A 22376-nucleotide genomic window follows, 5' to 3' on the forward strand; every position below is an offset into this window, starting at 1 on the left:
ATTATATCAAACATGAGTGCCAAAAGGAGCAGATTGCCTTTTCAGGAGGGGAAATGTGGAAGTATTATATGCACCTGAAAGTTGCTTAAAATATCGATGGGACGACACCTTATAATTTTCTTTTTTTTTAGTCGATTGCCACTTGCTTCCTAAGTACCGCCTCGTCATGCCGCATATTGCATCCAGCTGTAATCCAGTCCATTCCCCGTCACACTTGGTGGAGAAGGTGGTATTTCATTTTTGTTATTTGCCTTCAAGAGGCCAATATATCTCATCTTATCTCCCATGAGCCCGCCTTCCAGCGGGGGATATACGATAGGTTCCAGAAACATGTTCAATTAACGATCATGTTCGCACGCGAAGAAATTAATGGTCTAACACTTCCTATCCTCCGTGTTTACGTCAAATACATGTCGTGTTTTATTCCATTCTTATTGATTCTGTGTCACGAATGTACAAGAAAAGCCATAATCCACCCACACATCATAGATAGATAGAAATATAAAACAACAGCACATTTCTTTAAAATCTGTGTTATGAGGATATAACGACAGGAGGCGGAGTTTAGCCTCTTTTTGGACACTCTTATTGTCATAAAGCATGTATGTGTTTTTCTAATTAAACACAAACATATACATAAACATATACGTCTGTTTTTGTGATTCTATTCTAAACAAGATCATCTGTGTTCACAGAAAGGGAATTTATCGTTGATGAAGATCTTGGCGCTGATGGGATAGTTTAATATTTTTCCAAGAAGGACGTGGACTGATGTTGCATACATTTCATGACAATGCCACTAACTAGGCCAATTTTGCATACATTTTACGACGATGCGACTGACTAGTCCCATGCTCTCAGGACGATTACTAGTATGTTGCTGCGGAACGCCAACGCTAAACGTATACAAAGACTCTCGAACGGATCTGTATGCCAACAATCACAATGACTGATATGAACTCCATAGCAACGGATGGTGTAGCGACCGAAGGATACTGCGCTGAGGAGTATCCGTTGGCTATAAATCGAGTCGGACCACTCCGTTACTTCTTCGGAAATTTAATAAATCACTCATGTTGATGGGCGGGAGAGGGTTTTTTTTTTTCTTGTTTTCTTTCTTTTTGGAAAGGAAGGGGTTTTACTCTGGTTTGGCCAGACCCCCCCCCCTTTTCTATATATCGGGCTTTTCCTTTTCATTACCCTCAATCATTGGCTTATAAAGTAAGTGCCGGCGGAATGATGGATGCAGCCTGCAAAGCTGTGCAGTCTTTTTATGTGTTGTTGTAGATGGATTTTTTTTTCTTATGTCCACGCAAAATCACTCGTTGCCCCCGATCAAGACCTTTATCTTAAGTTACCTCACAACGCATACATTATCGTCATAACACACCACCGGCAAGCATTCTCGACAGGGGAGATCTCAGTGAGTCAAACCAAAAGACTCTTTATATGGACAACAGGGAGTTGGCGGTGGTCGTAATGGTGCGTTGCCGGTGGTCGTAAATGGTGGGTTGTCGGTTGCCGTTATTGTGGGTAAATTGATGCGATTGAGCGAAGAAGAAGTGGGTGACCTCAAAGTGTTTTGATCCCGATGCGAAAGTCGTTGTGAGGAAAGTGACCCAAAAAGTTGTCATCGTGGCTTTTGAAATGTCCTTAAATTGTATTACTTTAGAAATAGCGATCAATTTAGGGTCACAATTGGACTGCGAGCTTACAAATTTAGCCTACCTTACAGTTTTCCACCTCACAACAAAAAGAGACCACGTGATAAAGAGGGATGAGGAATACAAAAGAATAGGTTCACTTAAACATTCTCAAATATCTCACTTCAGATTGTGTCAAAAGGACACGTGATTTCACCTCACAACTAGCAAGGTAACAAGAGCGAAATATATCCGAAGTTGAGGTGGCGATCGGAGCAAGCTGCTCAACCGATCTGTGAGTTCTCGGATGGACAGTCTTTTATCACGTCAGTATCAGTTAGTGTAGCCTTGATGGAAAGAGAAGAAATATTTAAACAAAAGTCAGGGAGAGCAGGTTTGAGCTAGATTTTGACACCTGCTATTGTGACGCTTATTTCCATCTTAAAACCATGAGTTATGAATTTGTAAAGGTTTAGAAATTAATAGCTACACCTTAAGGATGTCTACTAGACTTGGATTGGATTGGTCGTCATGATAAATTGATGATTTATCTCTTTAAAGACATTTTGTTGACTATTTTTATCGTGAAAAGGAATATAGCAATTGTTTATACAAAGAGTATGATATACTACGTGTGTATGCATGCCTAACAAAATCTAGCTGTAACATGGTCAGATGGCCGTAGTTTCACCTACGCTGATTTATTGTGTTTAAGCCCCATAGCATGATGGCTGTAAGCATAGCGGAAACTTGCCATTATATTGGTTTATTCAAGGAATTCTATTTTAGCTGTATAAAGGCTCTCGTGAAACAAGATTTCGGAGATTGCAGAACACTTCTAGAGGTCTTTACGGCCGTCGATGTTCCCCACCAATAGACCAATCTTCCTGTTTTGCTTTACTTTCCGGAAGCACATCAACAGTATTGCTTTCGCCCTTTCGACCACTCGTTTCATTTTAATTTGTGACAAATCTACGTTTGGAGGTCACAAGTTTCGTGTTATTCTGGAGACTCTATAGACTCACATACAGTTGGACCCTTCGTTGAACCCTTGAGTAATGGTCGGGGTGTTGGTTAAAAAAAGAAAGAAAGAAAAAGGCAAGCACCACTCGTCCATGTTCAATGTGATGATATCAAATACAGTGAAGTCGCACAAACAAAACAGTGTAGGTTTGTGCAATCTATTTAAAATGTCAATCAAAATTTCAATTACATCATACAAGAATCAGATGAATTAATCATGAAGTGGCCTCGCGAAGGCTCCAAGCGTTTGCACACATCAATATTCACTAATTAGTCGTGGCTGGCGTGAAGTCAAGAAAAATAACAAAACATCCTTCATATGTTTATTGTGTTCTAGTGCTCTATAGATGTAACGATTTAACAATGATGACTTTGTTCATGAGTTATAGTTAGAGAGTAAAATACCGAAAATTAATGATTTTATGCTATATAGATATGAAACAATTACACTGAATGTACAAGACAAGATATGAGTATATATGGGGGGGGGGAGTAGTATCATGTCAAACTTTAAGTTGAATTGATTGAAATACTTTTTGTTCTTATGATTTTATTGAAAATTTCTTCTGTTTCTTTGAATATACATTTTATCTTTGCCAGCTTGAATGCATTGTGGAGTTTTCATTCAAGCTTCAAAATAGTATTTTTCTCTCTCTCTCTATCTCTATTTACCGCTCTGTTATCTTATCTTCATTTTATGTCGAAATGAAAAGCGATGACTGGTAAATGATGTAGAGGAAGGGAAGAGAATAGAGCTGAGTGTGTGTATGTGAGGGTGTGTGTGTGTGTGTGAGTGTGTGTGAGAGAGAGAGAGAGAGAGGGAGAGAGGGAAAGAGGGTGAGAGAGAGAGGTCAGTAGGTGAAGGAGCGGGGACGGAATCCTGACAGACACCAATATAATGTGATCTTCCGAATTCATTCAGTCTCATTTGATGACGATTGGAGCAAGGCAGTGGCCGATTACAATCGGCAGCTTCGTCATTCCAGTTCCCAGTTAGAATGATGAACGGGGCGGGGGGGGGGGGGGGGGGGGTACTGCCTGAGTAGAATATAAAAGGTTATTCACTCGTGACGTCACCAAAAAGGATTTTGACCTCTTTGATGTCAACCATTCCAACGGTAAATCGATGTTAACAGGGGTCCCATTTTACAGAAAACCTATAGCAGCATAATTTATTGTAACTGAAACAAGAACTGCAGCCAGCCTGAAATAACCAATGGATTCCGAGCATCTTAATCATTATATACCTTGTATATACCATTCGATATTAAGAGATGAAGGAGTTATGTTATTCGATGTATCATAATTGTTCGATTCAAGTTTATAATGGGTTTTTTAATTAGATATATGTCCTGTATAGATGTTTTATATACAGAGATAAGTCTTTGTATTTCCAATTAATGTACGTGTATAATGACCGGCATCAGTTACTTTGTACAGTGTTTTTGTCAGTATGCCACTTATATTCCTTTTTTTTTCTGCCAGTGGAAGGCGGATTTCGGATTTCTGTATTATGAGACAATGAAAGATCTTGAATCTTGAATCTTGGTTATAAGAAAACAGTGACAATACCAGAAATAATAAGCGTACGTTATCAAATCTTCGGTGGTAAGTCTGCAAGGATCCAACTATATACTTATCGAGAAATACAACAAACATTTTGCTCAAAGGTTACGCACCTTACCCTCAAAATTCTTTCATAAATCCTGCCATGAAAGTAATAGTTACATTAAATGTCGAATGAACGAATTGTTATTTCACAGAAATATGACCGTTAAAAAAACTCAACAGCTAGGTGTCAATGCCGGAATATAAATCAACTTATCCCATTGAAATGAAAAAATGTCATATCAATGACCCCCCCCCCCACCTCAATAAAAAAAAAAATGACTTTATAAAGCCTTGGGCGTCCTATGCATGCAGGACAGATTTGTTAGCCAATTAAATCGGCCACGTCCATTCCTGCCTGTCGAATATTTTTCATTCCTGAATTTTCATTAAACAAATCAAATACTTACGCTCTTTATACTTATATGAGATAATTGGCATTTCAAAGATCTATGCCAATAGATTTCCCTCTTTATAGTCAGGTCGCTTAATGTCAAATATTGAGACTACCGTTACACGGCGGATAAAAGCACAAAATTTGGAGAGATGACCCCTCAGGACCTACTCATTGATATTTGAGTAGGAGCCCTCTGTAAAATTTTCATTTTCATGGTATAAATGCTCAATTTCAATTTGCAGAAAATTTTGCGGGCATGAAACTTTCGCAAATTCGCGAGGAGCTAATATTCGCAAAAGCAAAATGCGCGCGATTCTAAACAATGCATTAGATGCCAGTGGCAATTCGCTGAATTTTCATGCTGCGAAAAGACCGTCAGCTCCAATGTGCGAAAATTTCATGTCGTGAATATAACACTGTATTTATGTATCTGAGGAAGTAAACTAACAAAAAAGAGGTTTAAATTTGAGGAGGTGGATGAGTAAGGATAGGAGTAGGAAGGAATAGTTACAGTAAAGATCGTCGGGTGCTGGCGCTGGTGCTGTCGTGTGAAGTAACACAAAACGATTTGCACGTTGTTGAAGAATATAGTTCATCAAGTTCAGCAAAAAGAAAACAAAACGAAGCAAAACAAAGCAAAACGAAACAATACAAAAAATTATAACAACAAAAGCAGCGACAAACCATAACAAAAAAAAAGTTGAATTTTGTATGTACGCATGACTGTTTGTGCTTGTATCTGCACGTGCCATATCTGTGATTTCTCAGGTTATATTTCCTGAGCAATAGTCAGACATCAAACGAACATGCTCATTTATCGTATAGCGCAAGCGGAAGCAGCATATTGTCTGACAATTTACATACTAAATTTACACACTAATCTGGAAACAAACAGCAAACAGAACTGAAAAGTATCCAATAACAAGAATCGGAGTCAAGGTTCTTTTTTTTTTGCGTCTGAATAAAACATATAACAAATAACAAAGTGCAAAAATGTTCGTTAGATATCAGATATCACGGATGGATAAGTGTATACGTTTCTGTTGCTGGTAGATGTAGGCTAACATAGCGAATTGATCTGCCCATGATACCACATCATTCGATCTGCTGCAAGCACATAATGGGAATGACCGATGACAACAGGGCTATCGTCACATCGTGATTGTCAGTGAGCGATCGTCTGAAAACATTGCATAATTTTCATACAGGGTAAGAGCATGGCATCAACACGAGCTGTATAAGAAGAGTGTAAAGACTGTGAGTAAAGAAAATTCACTTGGAAAGCTGGAAATAGAGAAAGATCAGATAAACGAGCTCATTTCTCGTAGCACCAGCGGGAGCAGCGTATTTCGCGACAGTTTACATCATGACAAGAGAGAATGATAACATCAAAACTTTAGAAGTTGTGGCAGCAGAAGTGGTAACAGTAGCAGTATAGTGGTTGTTGTTGAAGGTGCTTAGAATATCAGAAGCCGTACGCAGTATAACTAGTGGTAGACGTACTTATAATAATGGTAAAAGGAGAAGGAGGAGGAGGAGGAGAGAAAATATAAAAGAGGTGTATGAGTGAGGGTAGCAATAGGAAGGCGTAGTTAGGATCGCCGGGTGCTGTCGTGTGAAGTAACACAAAACAATTTGCACGTTATTGAAGAATATAAAGTTCAGCAAAAATAAACTAAAACAAAGCAAATAAGAAAATAAAACAATAAAAAAGGACCGAAATCAATCATAACAAACCACAGCGACAAACCACAGCAAAAAAAAAAAAAAAAAAGTTGAATTTTGTATGCATGCATGAGTGTTTGTGCTTGTGTCTGCACGTGCTGTGTCTGTGATTTCTCAGGTTATTTCTTGAGCAATAGTGAGACATCAGACGAACATGCTCATTTATCATGGCGCAAGCGGAAGCAGCGTATTGTGTGACAATTTACATACTGATCTGATGGCAAATGGCATCTCAAAATAACGATTCAGATGAAAACAAGTAAAAAAGGACGGGACAGACAGAGATAGAGAGGGAGAGATGGAAAAGAGAAGAGACGCCAAAACGAGCATTGGGACATTCCCAAACAATGCAATACCACGCAATTTGCGTAAATGTTTACGTAAAATTGCAGGAGTGCATGAATAAGATGGACTTGTACTTCAACTGCAGGTGACATGCTGAGGTGGACACAAACCTATAGGGCAGACAAGATCGGGTGGAAGAAATAGTCAATCTATCTGCTTTGTACAGTAGCCATCAAATACTAGATACGCTCGTTTTTCTCGGATTGGCATAAACACAAAATAGAGGAGTTTATTTGGCTATGGGTTCTGGGTGTCATTTCTGTGGTGCGGTGATCGTATTGTGAAATGTTGCAGTGCTGCTTCCTCTATTTCAATATTCTCGATTTCGTTTGAATAGCATTCTATACCAGATGCTTTCTTTAGCCGTGACGAAACTTACGAAACTTCGGGCTAAGTCAAATCCTAAAATCCTAGCGCCATTGTATCCTATGTAATATGTGTAGATGTTGCCCTTCAGATATCAAATTTGTGTTACTTACAACACATTGACGCTAAATCCTTAGACCTATCCATAAGGCTCCTGGAAATGTTACCATGTTACCATGTAGATTGAGCAACTCTACCATTTTGGACTTTGTGTTTAGCAAGATCGTTGAGTCATTTCTGCAGCTGAGACTATGAGGCCAAGCTGTAATGTTAGTGTCACTGTTTCAAAGTTATCTCGGTCTAACGGCATGTTTGTTACATGTCTCGTCATGAACCGCTTAGATGGAGAAACGGCAGTACATGTGCCACGTGCCTAATCACAGTCAGGTATCAAAGGGGCATTCCCGGACCATTTAACATTTTGTCTAATAAGAATGAGTGAAATTTTTAAAGCGCAACAGTGGAATTTTGATCAAAATTGGATAAAATTAATGAAGTTATGAAATTGTGAGGATCTGATAATTTTCACAAAACAGTTTGTGGACAGTCAACATGAATATGCAAATGAATGATTTGTTAATATCATTGCCTCATAAACTTGCCACTATATAGTTTGTACACAAACTATTGACTCTTCCACTTTTTTTTTTCAAACGCAATTATGTCCCATAGTCTCAAATTCCGATATATCTTACTGACAATTATTCTGATGTTATTCAGCCAGTAATAACATTATTGTGTACACTTTTATAGCAGGAGAATTTAATTGTGTTTTTTCCCCATTGATGAAAAATTGTGAGGTAGTGACATTATCAGCTCACTCATTTGCATATGAGGGGGGGGGGGGGTACTGTGGGGGCAGTGTGGCATAGTGGATAAGAATCGCGACTTGCAATTCCCGTTCAGTGCTTGCTTCCTTGGACAAGATGTTTTTTACCCACAATGTCCATTTGGACCCATCAAGGTGTATAAATAGATATCTGGAACTGCTGGGGTAGTAATAATGGCAGGACCCTCTGGCAGAACAGTGTCAAAACTGAAGAAGCTACTCTGGATAAAGAAGACCATACTATTATTATTGATCCGAGAGGATCTCTCGGATCACCTTCTGTATCTGTACTGATTCTTTTTTTTTTGTTATTGTTGTTGTTGTTTATTTCTCCTCAAATCTTGTGTAGCATCATCATTATTAGCTTTATTATTAGTATATTGTGACTATTATACATATGTTTGAGAACTTTGAAAAATCAGCAAAACTCCACAATTTCATAACTTCCCTAATATTCATCCAATTTAATTGAATTTTCACTGTTGTGCTCATAAGGTTTTAGTCTTTCTTTTCAGACTCACTCTTTAACTGGCCCGGAATTTTCCTTTAATCATAATTATGACATGTCAGCAGGAATCCCTCTGTGCACGAAAAAGGAGGAGGCTATTGTAGAAGAAACGAGAAATCATTTGCCCTGATATTAACGGGTCATAAATTAGGAAGATTTTCGAGGAGCCCGTTTTTAGCTGTTCTCCTAATAATTGCGATCACGTGATTTATGCTCGTGGGACTCATTACGTATGAATTAAGCTGCTCATTTCCCTCCTCGGTGTAAGTGCATTGAAATATAGGACATTGTGATTTTAATCGTAATTCATATCCGAGCTATATTAGTGCATTGAAATATAGGGCATTATGATTTTAATCGTATTTCATATCCGTGCTAGTGTAGAACAAAAGTCCTGTACTTTGCCTTCTTTTGTGACGTCAGCACACTGTGACCACTGGCGATATTTCAATTCACAATTTCATGGGAATGATGAATTGTAGGAGACAGTGGTCAATAAGCATGAATTGTGCCAACTGCGCAGAAAAGCACGAATTGATTTGCGCATAAGTATATCTAAATCTACCCAAATTGTACACTGATTAATGTTTTGATTGCAGGAGTTATACCGAAAGCAATTAAATAGAGAATACATCGAAATAGACGTTTCATTTCCTTGACTAGAAATACCCAATGATATATGGTATACAGATGACAAAAGGGAAGACTATTCTTGCTGAGAAGGAAACAGTGCCATTTTTTTTTTTTTTAGCGTGTAACGTTTTAGGCATGTTAACACTGTGTTCAACAGTGTGTTCACAGCGTGTTCATATGATATATTTGACTCTATGAACACACTGTGTAAACAGAAGGCCTAGTGTTCGACACAGTGTATTCAGAGATTCGACCATGTGGACACACTGTGAACACACCGTGAACACACGTTGAGACACCGTGTTCCTCCGGCAGGGATGGTGTGGTCGATAAGACTGTGGGCTTCTGAACTGGAGGTTCTGGGTCCGAATGCCTCCTGGAGCTTACATCATTAAACATGTTAAACAAGATTCTTCTTTTCACACACTCTAGCTCTTCACATGAGTGTGTAAAAATGTGTAACTAGCAATACTGGTGTAATGACAATGGTAGGAACATCTAAAGAAAAGTGGCTACTATACTTATGCTGCTACCTTGGTATATTAAAAGCCTATTACTACAAGGGAAAATAGGTGTTGCTTTTATTAAGATAAGTATTATTATCAATGTTACTATTGTTATTGTTATTGTTGTCAATATCATTTCATTATTATTGTTATCGTTATTATCATTATTGTCATTATCATTATCATTATTATTATCATTATTGTTGTCATTATCATCATTATGATTGTCAACATCAACATCAACATCATTGATATCATTATTACCCACGCCATTGTATCAAACAATCTTGAATTAAAAGTGGCAAGATTAGTTCATTATTTCCATCATTTTGATGCCTACTTTGGGTCCAACAAACTGCCCACCATGAGAAGAGCGTTGATTTGTCTCAGACTCGGAGTACCAAAGTCTAGACTGAAATCAAGAAACCGGGGTTTCTGTCAGATCAGATGTGAGTTTTCTCTGCTGAGGATGTCTCGTAGACCTGTGCATTTTGTGCAAGTGTGCAAACAACGCAATTTGCAATCATAATCTTATAACGACGCTCGTAATGAAATTCATTTTAAGAGCAGCAGAAATCATATAAGATTCTCTAATGCAATGCAGAGCATCTCTCAACTGGCCTCTGTATGACTGGTGAGTGATTTCATGCATCAAATTCCTACTCTCATTATCAAAGGGCGTGTTTTCTCTTCGTCACGCTTCAGTCCCCATCTCGAAAAAAAAAATCTTCAAATATCTTCCCTCATCCTGCGGAACGGAACCAGCCTAGACCGAGTTGGCAATTAAATCATCTGGACATGCCAAGACACTGATGCAAGTACAAAACTCCCGCCTCTATTAGACGTGTGACGATAATATAAGGGAAAACAGGGGACGATAATCCACACCGCTGTGTGACCAATCCTAGCCCAGTGCATCGGAATGTCCTTGCTCATAATCATAATATTATCCAACTCAACTGTGATGTTCACTTTCTTAACCTCATCAGATCAAAGGACAGAGGCATAGATGTGGTCTAAACTTACCCTAAATGTCATCAAATTATCACCTTATGTGAATGTTCTCAGTTGTTCTTTCCTCTTTCTATCTTTCCTCACTTACAACGGTCGTGTTTGATATTTTACTCTGATTTTTGTACTTGTTTTACGTGACATTGAATGCTTATTGGCAAGCAACCTCGGAGCATACAGCTTTGAGTGGGTGCACGTCATGAGTTCGACACCCATGAGTCGTACAGCCCATGAGTTCGACACTAAGCAGACAAGGTCCATGCGTCCACACTCGGCAAACAAGGCCCACGAGTTCGACAATTTCAGCAAACAAGGCCCACGAGACCGATACATTAAGCCCCGAGATGTAATGTCGAACTCGTGGGCCTAGTTTGCCTAGCATCAAACTTTTGGGCCTTGTTTCCTTGTGTCAGACTCATGGACCTTATTTGCCTTGTGTCGACCCCATGGGTTGTATGACTCATGGACCATTATTCACTATCTGAATTCTGGGCCATATGACTCATGGGTGTCGGTCTCGTGGGTTGTCCCCCTTTGTGATCCCTCCAAATGACTGGGCAACGAGAATAAAGTGCCTTGCCGAGGGGTCACACCCGCTACAGTCAGGGGACTCAAACCAGGGACCTCGTGAGCGATTAATCTGTGGTCTAATCCACTGAGCTACAACAGCTCCTCCTTCTTCTACTTGTAGACGTGTTTGTTGTTGAAGAAGTAGCATTCGATGACGATACAAGAAGATGAACACGTAGGAACTGCAGTGATAGCATCAACTGCGGAAGTTGTGGCAGCAGTAGTACATGTGACAGTCGTAGTTGATATTGAAGGCATGCAGATGTAGCAGCAGTAGCAGTTACAACCGTTTTCTGTGTAACTAGTGGTATATGCAGGAGGAGGAGGAGGCAAGGAGGAGAAGTTAATGGAAGATGAGGATGACGAGAAGAGGAAGGTATAGAGGAGGTGGATGAGTAAGGGTAGGAGAGGGAAGATGTAGTACCAGTGATCCATGTAAAGATCGCTAGCACTGGTGCTACTGTATAATGTGACATGGGGGGGGGGGAGCATAGTGAATACAACTCCTGACTCCTAATCGGAGGACCCGAGTTCGATTCCCGCCAAGCGGTTACGTCCTTGGATAAGATCTTTTTTACCCATCATGTCCCTCTCCAACCCAGGTGTATAAATGGGTACCTGGCAACGTTAGGGTAATAATCACGGGACCCTCTAGTAGAGCAGTGGAAACACTGAAGAGACTACCCTAACCATTGGAACATTCTTGTAGGAAAGTTCGTCAAGTTAAGCAAAACAACAACAACAGCAATAACAACTCAACCCAATGATAACAACAACGACAACAACAACGACAAACCACAAGAAAAGGGTGTTTTATTCAATGTATGCCTGAGTGTGTGTGTGCTTGTGTCTGTATGTGTGTTTGCGATTGCTCAAGTAATTTTCTGAGTGGTAGTATACTTCAAATACATCGGTATCTTTGGCGCGTATTGATTTCACCTTACCTTTAAGTTTGACATTAACTCACATTGACAATAAACATTCTCTGAACTTCTTTCAAACCCCCTTGCCAGGTTTTGTCCAAGCGTTCTCCTGTTTCTCGTGGCCACCGTGCCGTCACTGTGGTTACTGGAGATGTCTCTGCTGTCCGATCGACTGGAATACCGGGAGCACAACGGCGGGAGCTGCATCTCGCCCGACGAAGCTGGACTGAACGAGACACAGCTTGTCGGGGAGATTATCTCAGGGGTAAGCAGCTCACCTATTAGTCCATATTCTGTTTAGGTTAAATCCCTAGATTAGCAACATAGTTAATAGAAACACATATTTAGATAATAAAGAAGAAGTTGGACATGGGACATTAAAGGAAACCAAAACCCCAGAAAAATATGGATTGAGTGAAAGCAGCAACATTAGTAGAACACATCAGTGAAAGTTTGAGGAAAATCGGACAGTAAATGCAAAAGTTCTGAATTTTTAAAGTTTTGATGTTGGAACCGCTGGATGAGGAGACTACAAGAGATTATGATGTCATGTGTGGACAATAATATAAAGAAAATATAAAGGGAATTCCACAAAAATTCATTTTTTTAGCATAATGAAAGAGCACTTGACTAACCGCTTTCAAAAAGCATGGGAATTGCTACCCTTATCATATGTCAGTAATCAAGTTGATGGAATATATAATTTTCATGAAAAATGTTGCTGCTTTCACTCAATCCACATTTCTCTTTGGGTTTTGGTTACCTTTAAGTAGAAAAGATCAGACAATGTATCAATGGGCTTCTTTTCGCTGAGGCTTATCGCTTTCTGCTCCTGTTCGGATGACTTCTTTTTTTTTTTTAATAGAGTTCATTTAGGGTGATAACCGGAAAAACAACCTTCAACTCGGGGTGAGCTGTTTTTTGTTTTACTTTGTTTTGCTTTGTTTTGGGTGTTTTTGTTTATTTTCATTTTTACTTAAAGGAGATTTAAAGGGACTGCACAGTACTGGTTGAGGTGAGGATTCAGGTTTGTAATATTTCTAAGTAAGATAATGAGAAACCCCTTATGAAATATGAAAGAGCATGTAATTTTAAGAGGGATTCAACGTTTATTTGATGAAAATTGGTTTTCAAATGGCTGAGGTATCCAAAAGAAGTGGTAATAATAAAATGCGACAGGTCACGCCTTTTATTAGGATCTCTTTGTTTCACGTTGTTTTGGGATATCTCAGCCATTTCAAAACCGATTTTCATCAAATAAACTTTTTATTCCCCTTAGAATTGCATGCTCTTTGATATCTCATAGAATGGTTTCTGAATATTCCACAAAACGTTAAAAGCTAAATCCTCACCTCAACCAGAACTGTACAGTCCCTTTAATGTGAGATGAAGTGTAATGATTTCAAGACCTATTTCGACATATTCGATGACTTTTGAGATTTTCAACCAAAGTCCAAACGTGCAAATGAAATCCATCAATCTTGAGGTGACAATACTAGGGAGAGAAAAACACGTAGTATCCCATTTTTAAGCATTTTCACGAAAGAATGCCAACAAGAAATGCCTGAGTTTGACCACATAGACTTGAACGTATGAAACTCAGATTCAACCTGTACTGCGTGAACATTAAAGGTATGTTGTGCCATATCAGATATCGCTTTCCTCGATGAAAATATCTACGTTTTAGTGAGACTCCCCTCAAACTCTTCCTGTTGACCTTTCACCTCTCCCGAACCAGCTGAAGGTGAACCTATTCCTGTCAGCCCAAAGCTGGTCGGTGGCGCTGCAGCAGGCTTTGCTCTTCGTACTCATCCTCGGTCGCTGGCTGCTGCCAAAGGGGGACCTGACCCGAGACCAACTGTCCCAGCTCCTGCTGGTCTACATTGGGATCGCGGCCGACATTTTGGAATTCGTCACGGAGGGACTGAAACTGGAACAGGTGATACAGAGGGGACTTGTGCATGTATTCCTTACATTATGGAAATAAAAGGGACAGCATTCATATCAAACTTTTGGTCGTAAAAAAAAAGAAAAAAAAAACATGCTCATACTTTGAGCGTTCTTGAGTTGATGGACATAATATATGCATGTGTATATATATATATATATAATATATATATATATATATATATATATATATATATATATGTGTGTGTGTGTGTGTGTGTGTGTGTGTGCGTGCGTGTGTGTGTGCCCGCGCGCGTTTGTGTAAGACATAGTTTATGTACATTCTTTTAAAGAACAAGCATGTCCTCTGACAGCCCTTCAATTACATAATCAAACAAACACGCAATATTAGCAAGTAAACATTATTTAGATAGCGGTGTGGTGTTGAAAGCAGTTTTTTTTTCATTGTATCATCCTAGTGAGCACTTCAGAAGTATCCTTTAACGCTTTTTCATTCTTTTTCAATTCATTTCTGTCAATCAACTCGTTAACACTGCAAACTGCTCTACTTAAATTATCATACAAGTTTATGAGTTGGAGATTGCGATGAAGGAGGGACCTAGGGGATGGGGCGTCGCTTCTAAGAGATACACATGCAGCACTTTCCGTGGTATTCAGCGGTACACCAGGCTTTGGCATTTACAGTACATCAATAATTAGGTTATTACATGTTGCTAATGCGAATCTCGATCATAATTAGACAGCAGATAATCGGCATGAGCACACTGCATGGAGGGATACTCGCGCCACTTCCGGTGAGCTGGTAGACCATTAGGCTAATAGACTCGTTCCCAAGGTTGAGGGTTTGGTCTGCCGGAGTGGAATGCACTTTATGTTCAGTATGCCAAAGGACCCTTTTCTTGCCAAAGACCCTTTTCTCCGCAAAGGGCCCTTTTCTCTTCAGAGGTTTTTTTTTTTTTATTTCTCTCCAAAGGACCCTTTACTCTCCAAAGGACTCTTTTCTCTCCACTCTTAAAGGAAACCAAAACCCAAAGAGAAATGTGGATTGAATGAAAGCAGCAACATTAGTAGAACACATCAGTGAAAGTTTGAGGGAAATCGGACAATCGATGCAAAAGTTATGAATTTTTAACATTTTGGTGTTGGAACCGCTGGATGAGGAGACTACTAGAGGTTATGGTGTCATGTGTGGACAACAATACAAAGAAAATATAAAGGGAATTCCACAAAAATTCATTTTTCATGAAAATTACACATTCCATCAACTTGGTACTGACATATGTTAAGGGTAGCAATTATTCCCCCTGCTTTCTGAAAGCGGTTAGTCAAGTGCTCTTTCATTATGCTAAAAAAGTGAATTTTTGTGGAATTCCCTTTATATTTTCTTTATTGTTGTCCACATATACGTCATAATCTCTAGTAGTCTTCTCATCCAGCGGTTCCAACACCTAAACTTTACAAATTCCTAACTTTTGCATCTATTGTCCGATTTTCCTCAAACTTTCACTGATGTGTTCTACTAATGTTGCTGCTTTCATTCAATCCACATTTCTCTTTGGGTTTTGGTTTCCTTTAAGAGTGGAGAGAAAAGAGTCCTTTGGAGAGTAAAGGGTCCTTTGGAGAGAAAAAAAAAAACCCTCTGAAGAGAAAAGGGCCCTTTGCGGAGAAAAGGGTCTTCGGCAAGAAAAGGGTCCTTTGGTCAAAGGTCAAACTTTCACTGATGTGTTCTACTGATGTTGCTGCTTTCACTCAATCCGCATTTTTCTTTGGGTTTTGGTTCCCTTTAATGGGCTATACATCTTCATAGCTTACGTAAACTCATTCGCAAGTATCATCATAATGTCATCAGTAACCATATCATCCAATATGGTTGCGATGATTGTGAATAATTGATATGAAAACATTCACTGAGTTTAGCAAGTAGAATGCACTAACTCAGTGATGCAACGTGTTGCATCACTGAATGTTAAAAACAGAAGTGAAACTTATATGAAACATACTAGACATACTAAACATGACGAGGTAATAGATATTTACATATTATGCTTAGTAATCTCTTGCTTTCGTTCATACTAGACATTCCTATAGTGACTTTTGGGTGCAATGGTTGGGCTTAAATTACCAAAGATACAACTTTCCTTCCTCACAAATCCTTATCCCTTAATAAATCAACGCTAGGTATATAGTTAACAATGAAGTGTTCTATGGCTTTTTTCCCCCCACAAGTTTCTCTAATGGCGACTGATTGACGAGCGTCCATGTCGCCTTTCCCGCCACAGTGCAAATGCCATCAACATTCATTAATTGTAACGTTTAGCGGAACACGGCGCTAATGAAAATGGGTTGCTCCTGTTCCATGAGTATGATACCATGCTCTCATTAATCCCTGTTAAGTTTTAGATCGATATGCCTGATGTGATGTGTCAACAAGAGCTGCGATTTTTTGATCCAGCCATAGTGAAAGGCGTTAGCTCGATTTCCGTGATTTAAAGGTAGAAACCAATCGTACAGCAAATTCTTCAGCATTAATACTTTGTAAAAAACCATCTAACAGAAAGTGCGTTGGATTCATCACTATTGATATATAGGTATAAAGCTACCACTGTTTCTGTAAATGTTTCTCTTTCTTACTAATCCAAACTCACCATTATTGTGGATTTTAGCTTTTGTGATTGTTTGTTCTGAAAAATATTTATGTCATGACGGACTGCGTCCTTATCGCAGAGGGAGCCCTGTTCATCACGTACATTTGTGCTGATGAATTTATGAAGAATTAAATAAGGACAGGTAGGCTGCAGGTTTAGGGTTCAAAACAGACCAAACAGGAGTGTCCTTTTGCTATATTGACTACATGCTCCGGACATTTACATGCTTATTTACACATGATTTTGCAAGTGACTGGCGCTGCGATTTTTCACCATCATCAACGACAACAAGAGCAGTACCAACAACCAAAATGAAACGTAATAGCAAAAACTAAGTGACAATGACGTAATGTGAGAGGTGACTTTAAGCATTCACATACATTATTATACAGCCATAATAATTATTGTCTTAAATTGAGCGCTCGTCAGCTGAGTTGCATTCATTCACCATGATATAACCTGTCAAGTTTAGACCTATAGAGGGAGCGGTGATAGGACTGATTCCAGAGCCGTGGTTACGGATCCGATTGATTCTCATTTGTCGGGCAAGTCTGGACCACGACGCCACGCTGTGACCATCATTCACTAATAATGAATAACAGATCCGACATTTCCAGGCCCTTCTTTCAACATTTTGATGAAAAGCCAACATTCACATACACACGCACACATTGAACAGTTGTACCAGGCTTCGATACACTTTCGTGTGACATTGAACGGTCCCGTTATATTTGGCACACGACGCTACTAATGTTTTATTCTTAGTTTTATAATATCTGTTTGTGTGTAATTACAAAATGTTGTTCCCATTGCCCTCGGGTTGGCTTTTGCCGACCACATCAAACAGTGTTGGTCAAACTTTGCTTACAACAAATACGTTGAGACATGAACCCTGAACGCAAGATACTGTTTATGGATAATGTTTGGAGACAAAGAGTGGCGGGGGGAAATGTTGCTCATTGCAGATGAATCATACTGAACATCGTTTTGCCCCTTGGCATCTCTCTCTCTCTCTCTCTCTCTCTTTGGTCCTGTAGGTTCGCTGCAACCGCATCATGGTTATCTGCATTTTGTCACTGTGGACATGGAGCCTTCTGCAATTCACCTTAGGACTGACAGCCACCAAGGCGAGAAAACCTCGCGTGGCGGGAACCAGCCAACGAAAGAAAAAGAAAGACGATGCCCCAAAGGTAGCCCCAGGAGCAGTATTATTGTTGATTGTCTTCTTATTTTGATGGAAATGCCATTTCATGATTCTTGTTTATTGCTATTTACATATCTTTTTTTGCCTGTTTATTGATCACATACCTTGTTAATAATTTCATTTTCATTTATCAAAGTTTTGAGTGTTTCCTCCTTCGGCCATGAAACCAAGAGGGCATTTCAATTTCAATTTCAATTTCAATTTCATTTCCATTTCCATTGAATAAAAGAAAAAAATATATATATACAAAAATATATATTTGATCAAGCGTTTTGTCCGACAAATTTATCGGGCGAATTTGCTCTCAGTCAATCAGATGTAAGGGTTTCAGTAGCTTATGAAAGTTCGTCAGAAAGAAAAAAAATATATATCTGACAAAATGCTTCATGAAATCCCCCCCCCCCCCGGGCCAGGCATTCATGGCGTTTTCACAACCCCCTTCTACAAACCATCGCCACAAAACAAGACTTGATACCGTTTCCAAACAGGTAGCCAGTGGTACTGACAAGGTTAAGGTTATCAAAGAGAAAAGGAAGTCTAGATATTGCTTCCTAGTATTTCGATGAAGAAGATGGGGAAGAAAAGAAAATAACTGGCCAAATGAACACTCTGGGTGACCAACTTAATCAAATTTCGAGGCTGCTATTTGAAGGTTTGAAAGTAATATATACCCTTTTTAGATATTGCCGAACGCTGACTAAATTGCTTTTTACCCCTGTCCGGGCGATAAAAGCACCAGGTAATTTTCTGTGTCGCAACAAATTTGAGTTTCCTAATCGACACCATAAGCTCTTATAGGCATTGCATTGATATCGAGCATCATGATAGGCTGTTTCTTTTCCCATTACCTTATTACCACACGTCCTCGGATATGTCAATAAATTCGAAACACATTCTAAAGTTTTTATCAGTAATGCATTACGTTGATTTTGTATTTAATTTCAAGCGTATAGTCTCTTATCTCGCAGTTGATTTTCCCTCACTCCAAGTGCACATAATTAAAAAATATCTCACATCAAAAAAGAAGAGCTTGGGCCGACAGCATTGCGGATTTCAGCGGCAGACATTAGATTAACTTGACTAAAAGTGGGTCGACCACTTGTTGGGACTTAATTGTGTCCACTTCAGTAGGTCATTTCAATTATTGCAAATGCGATGTCCATGTGCATTTGGGCACTTTCGCCCTTGACAATAAAAAGAAGCCTATCTCCGAGGTATTATAAACGAGTCTTACATCTACTCATATGTATGATACTACAGTACTTTCAGAGATATATTCTCTCCCATATATATATATATATATATATATATATATATATATATATATATATATATATATATAAGCAGTATATATCCTCTCCCTCTGTCTCTCTTTCTCTTCCTCCCTTTATCTAGTTATCTATCTATCTATCCATCTATCTATCTCGAATGGTCCTTTTCATCGTTTTACCGTAACTTCCTCTCTTTGTCGAATACAACCATTCTTACAATGAGGTAATATTATACTGGAATGAATACAAGACCACCATATACACTGAAAAAAAGTTAAGCTTCTCTTACAATGATGATCTCCTGTATTTATCTCCAACACCTTTCTCCTCTGTCATATCATTCATTTTATTTGCTAAGTTTTCACTGATAGATATAATATCCGTATATTTCACGCAATGTCACACCAAGCAATAATAAATTCAAAATATTTATGCCTCTTATTATTTCTATATGCCTTTCCATTCCTTTATTGTATAATGATGGTTCAGCAGAAATGAAATCAGAACACAATGAAGATTTCATGTGGGCATTCCCTTTGATTTGCACTCATGAGATGAAAATGTAGCCTACATCAGCACAAGAATGTAATATTACTTTTCTTAATGCATAATAATAGTGGCTCTATCCGAAAATGTATATTTGCTTCGCTTAACATCTCCCGCCGTTTTTCTTTTCTTTTTTTTTTTGGAATAAACCTGACGACAGGTGACGTACTGCTGTGAGACGGAAGTATGGGGTATCATGGCAACGGTCATCATGCAGGACGGACCGTTCCTGACGATGCGCCTCTACCTCCTCACCGTTGAGGACGCTGTCAACCACATGATGATCTTCTTCACCTGTAAGAACATGCTGATCATGCTCCTCCAGGTCTACCGGCTGCTCGTCATCTGTATCGAGCGGCCGGAGACCCAGTCGTCGTCGATAGTCCGCACGGTGGTGCGCTACCGCGATCGCAGCCGCCGCTACGTCACGGAACACGCCAACGAACGACGACGCCAGCGACAACTCCACCATGACCTGAAGTGAGCTTGAATCATTTTATATCCGTGATTTTTTCTTCTCCATGATATCAATTCTTTCTGCTTATCATTTTTTTTTATTGATTGAGGAAAAATAAAACTTATTGTTGTAGCGTTCCTTTTAATGTGCGTGTATGTATTAATCTTTAGAAGAATTATAAAGGTGACTATAAACCGGAGCAATGAAGAAACTATGTATTCATGGTAACAACATAACACAGTGGAAGAAGGAGCACATATCCATTTGCCTACAAGGAATATTTTCTAAAGCTTATCGTCAAATTCTACTCTTTTTAGTCGGCGGCCATTTTGTTCATGTGTCACATTGATCTGAGAGCTAAAGTGAGGTGTTATTGTTGAGAAAGTCCTAGTAGCAGTGACGTAAACTACGAATTTAACCTAAAACAGGAATTACATGAAAGAAGCTACAAATGTTTCTGACAATATCTTTGTCTATGTCGTGGTTTTTCAGATTGCGCAACCGTGACCACAAGTCAAGCCCTAAGCACAGCGTGTCACAGCACCGACTGATCCCCGATATCGACCCCCTGACTCCCGGCCAGGCCATGCCTCTCTTGCCAGCCTTCCCCCTCACTCTCATCACCGGGCAAGAACGAGGCACAGGTGACGGCGGCGACGACAAGATGAACGACCAGGAGCAAGATGTCGAGAGGCAGCGGCCGACTGCTGACATCGTCGATCAGAGGGAAGAGCTCTCCGACTACGACAACGCCACGTCAGAATTCAACGGCCAGTTCGCAGAGTCTCAAGCGGAGCGACCGACCACGAACGTTTCAGTACACGACGAGTCTCATCCAAAGTCGTTTTGACGTTAATCCGAATTTAAGTTATCCCTTTTGTGAAGCAAAACATTATTCTTACACGACGTTTGTATCTAGCTCTAAGAACTTGTTTAGAAAACCACTGTTTCTAACGCAGTGCGAAATCTCATACGTAGATAGTGTTTATTGATTAAAAGATGGTGTCTTTAGATAGTAGCTCGGTGGTAAAGTTATAGAATAGAATACACTTTTTGCTTTCTTCTTCACATCCTTTCTGCTTGTATATGATTTGATTACGACATTGTTATTATGTGCGAATTAAGAATGGCTGGAACATTTTAAGGAAAAGTGCACGTAATCGTTACATCTCTGTTTCCATGAATGTTAATGAAGCTTTATATGCTATGTTTTCACATGAAAATGTTTGACCTACTGAAAGGAGAACGTTAATTGGACACTTCCGGGAGGGATCAGAGAAAGCTTTCTACTGCGCTTAGTGCGGAAGAATATGACGAGGCTAAACCGCTTTCCTATCATCATGATCATGCCGTGCTGTTCCACTTGATTTTGTTCCCGTTGTTTTTGAATCCCTTCGGTCAGGTGAATAAATGGAAATCCCGTGTGTGAATTAGCCACGACTCACGCACGTAAAAGATCCCACTATCTCAAGAGTAGGGTGCGGATAACCCGGAGAAGTGGTCCACCCATACCTACCTACCCAAACAAGAAAACAGGCGAAAGATGCCGACCCCTCGTGGTTCACCCCAGGTGACTAGAAATAGTCAGCAAACGGTATCATCCAGGCACATTGTGCCGTACGTTTGAACGAATGAGATGAATAACATGGATGGCTTCATGTTAGCCACCCAAATAATGGCATGTTTTGTTCCCTTACGTGAATTGTTTGTTCTATGCGGGACATAGATATGTGAATGGTGGAAGGACCAAATATGGCTTGAAACATCATAGTTCTCGTCATTTACAGAACTGGAAAATATCATTACATCTTCACAAATCGCACAATATCAGATCCTTCTGATATAGTTATACTCAGAAATCGTTGATGTATCTACTAACCTTTTTGAGCTCTATAATTTATATGGACGAAACATACAAGCTACCATAATTATTTTGACTTAGATATCTATGTGACAATCAAACCATTGTCAATATCTTTGGAAGAAATTTAAAACCATTCATTTTTCAAGTGCTGCACCAAAATAGCAGCTACTGTCACGACTGTGTAGACAGAGAAAACCTACACCGTAAATTCTTTTGCTAGTCTTTTCTTCCTGTTACTGAGTATTCCGTTCACCCTTAGCTGATGTTGCTACTACTACACAAGTTTCCATTGTGTTTTTATCACTACAACATCTACTATTAGCGCTACGTTACTATCGCTACTACTGCCACCACTACCAGGCTACAACGGTAAGATTATTCTACTGTTAGTGCT

General features: G+C 39.4%; 1 protein-coding gene across 1 annotated transcript in view; it reads left to right on the forward strand.

The window, feature by feature from the left end:
* Positions 1–20968, forward strand: part of LOC140243301 (transmembrane protein 26-like) — a 41685-nt gene extending 20717 nt beyond the window's left edge. The window contains exons 2-6 of the mRNA XM_072322978.1: positions 12178–12352; positions 13826–14026; positions 17678–17830; positions 19822–20141; positions 20611–20968. Coding sequence (XP_072179079.1) covers positions 12178–12352; positions 13826–14026; positions 17678–17830; positions 19822–20141; positions 20611–20968 — 1207 coding nt within the window. The remainder of the gene's footprint in view (positions 1–12177; positions 12353–13825; positions 14027–17677; positions 17831–19821; positions 20142–20610) is intronic.
* Positions 20969–22376: the final 1408 nt, after the last annotated feature.

This window comes from Diadema setosum, chromosome 2 (assembly GCF_964275005.1).
Source record: "Diadema setosum chromosome 2, eeDiaSeto1, whole genome shotgun sequence".
NCBI classification, from domain to species: Eukaryota; Metazoa; Echinodermata; class Echinoidea; order Diadematoida; family Diadematidae; genus Diadema; species Diadema setosum.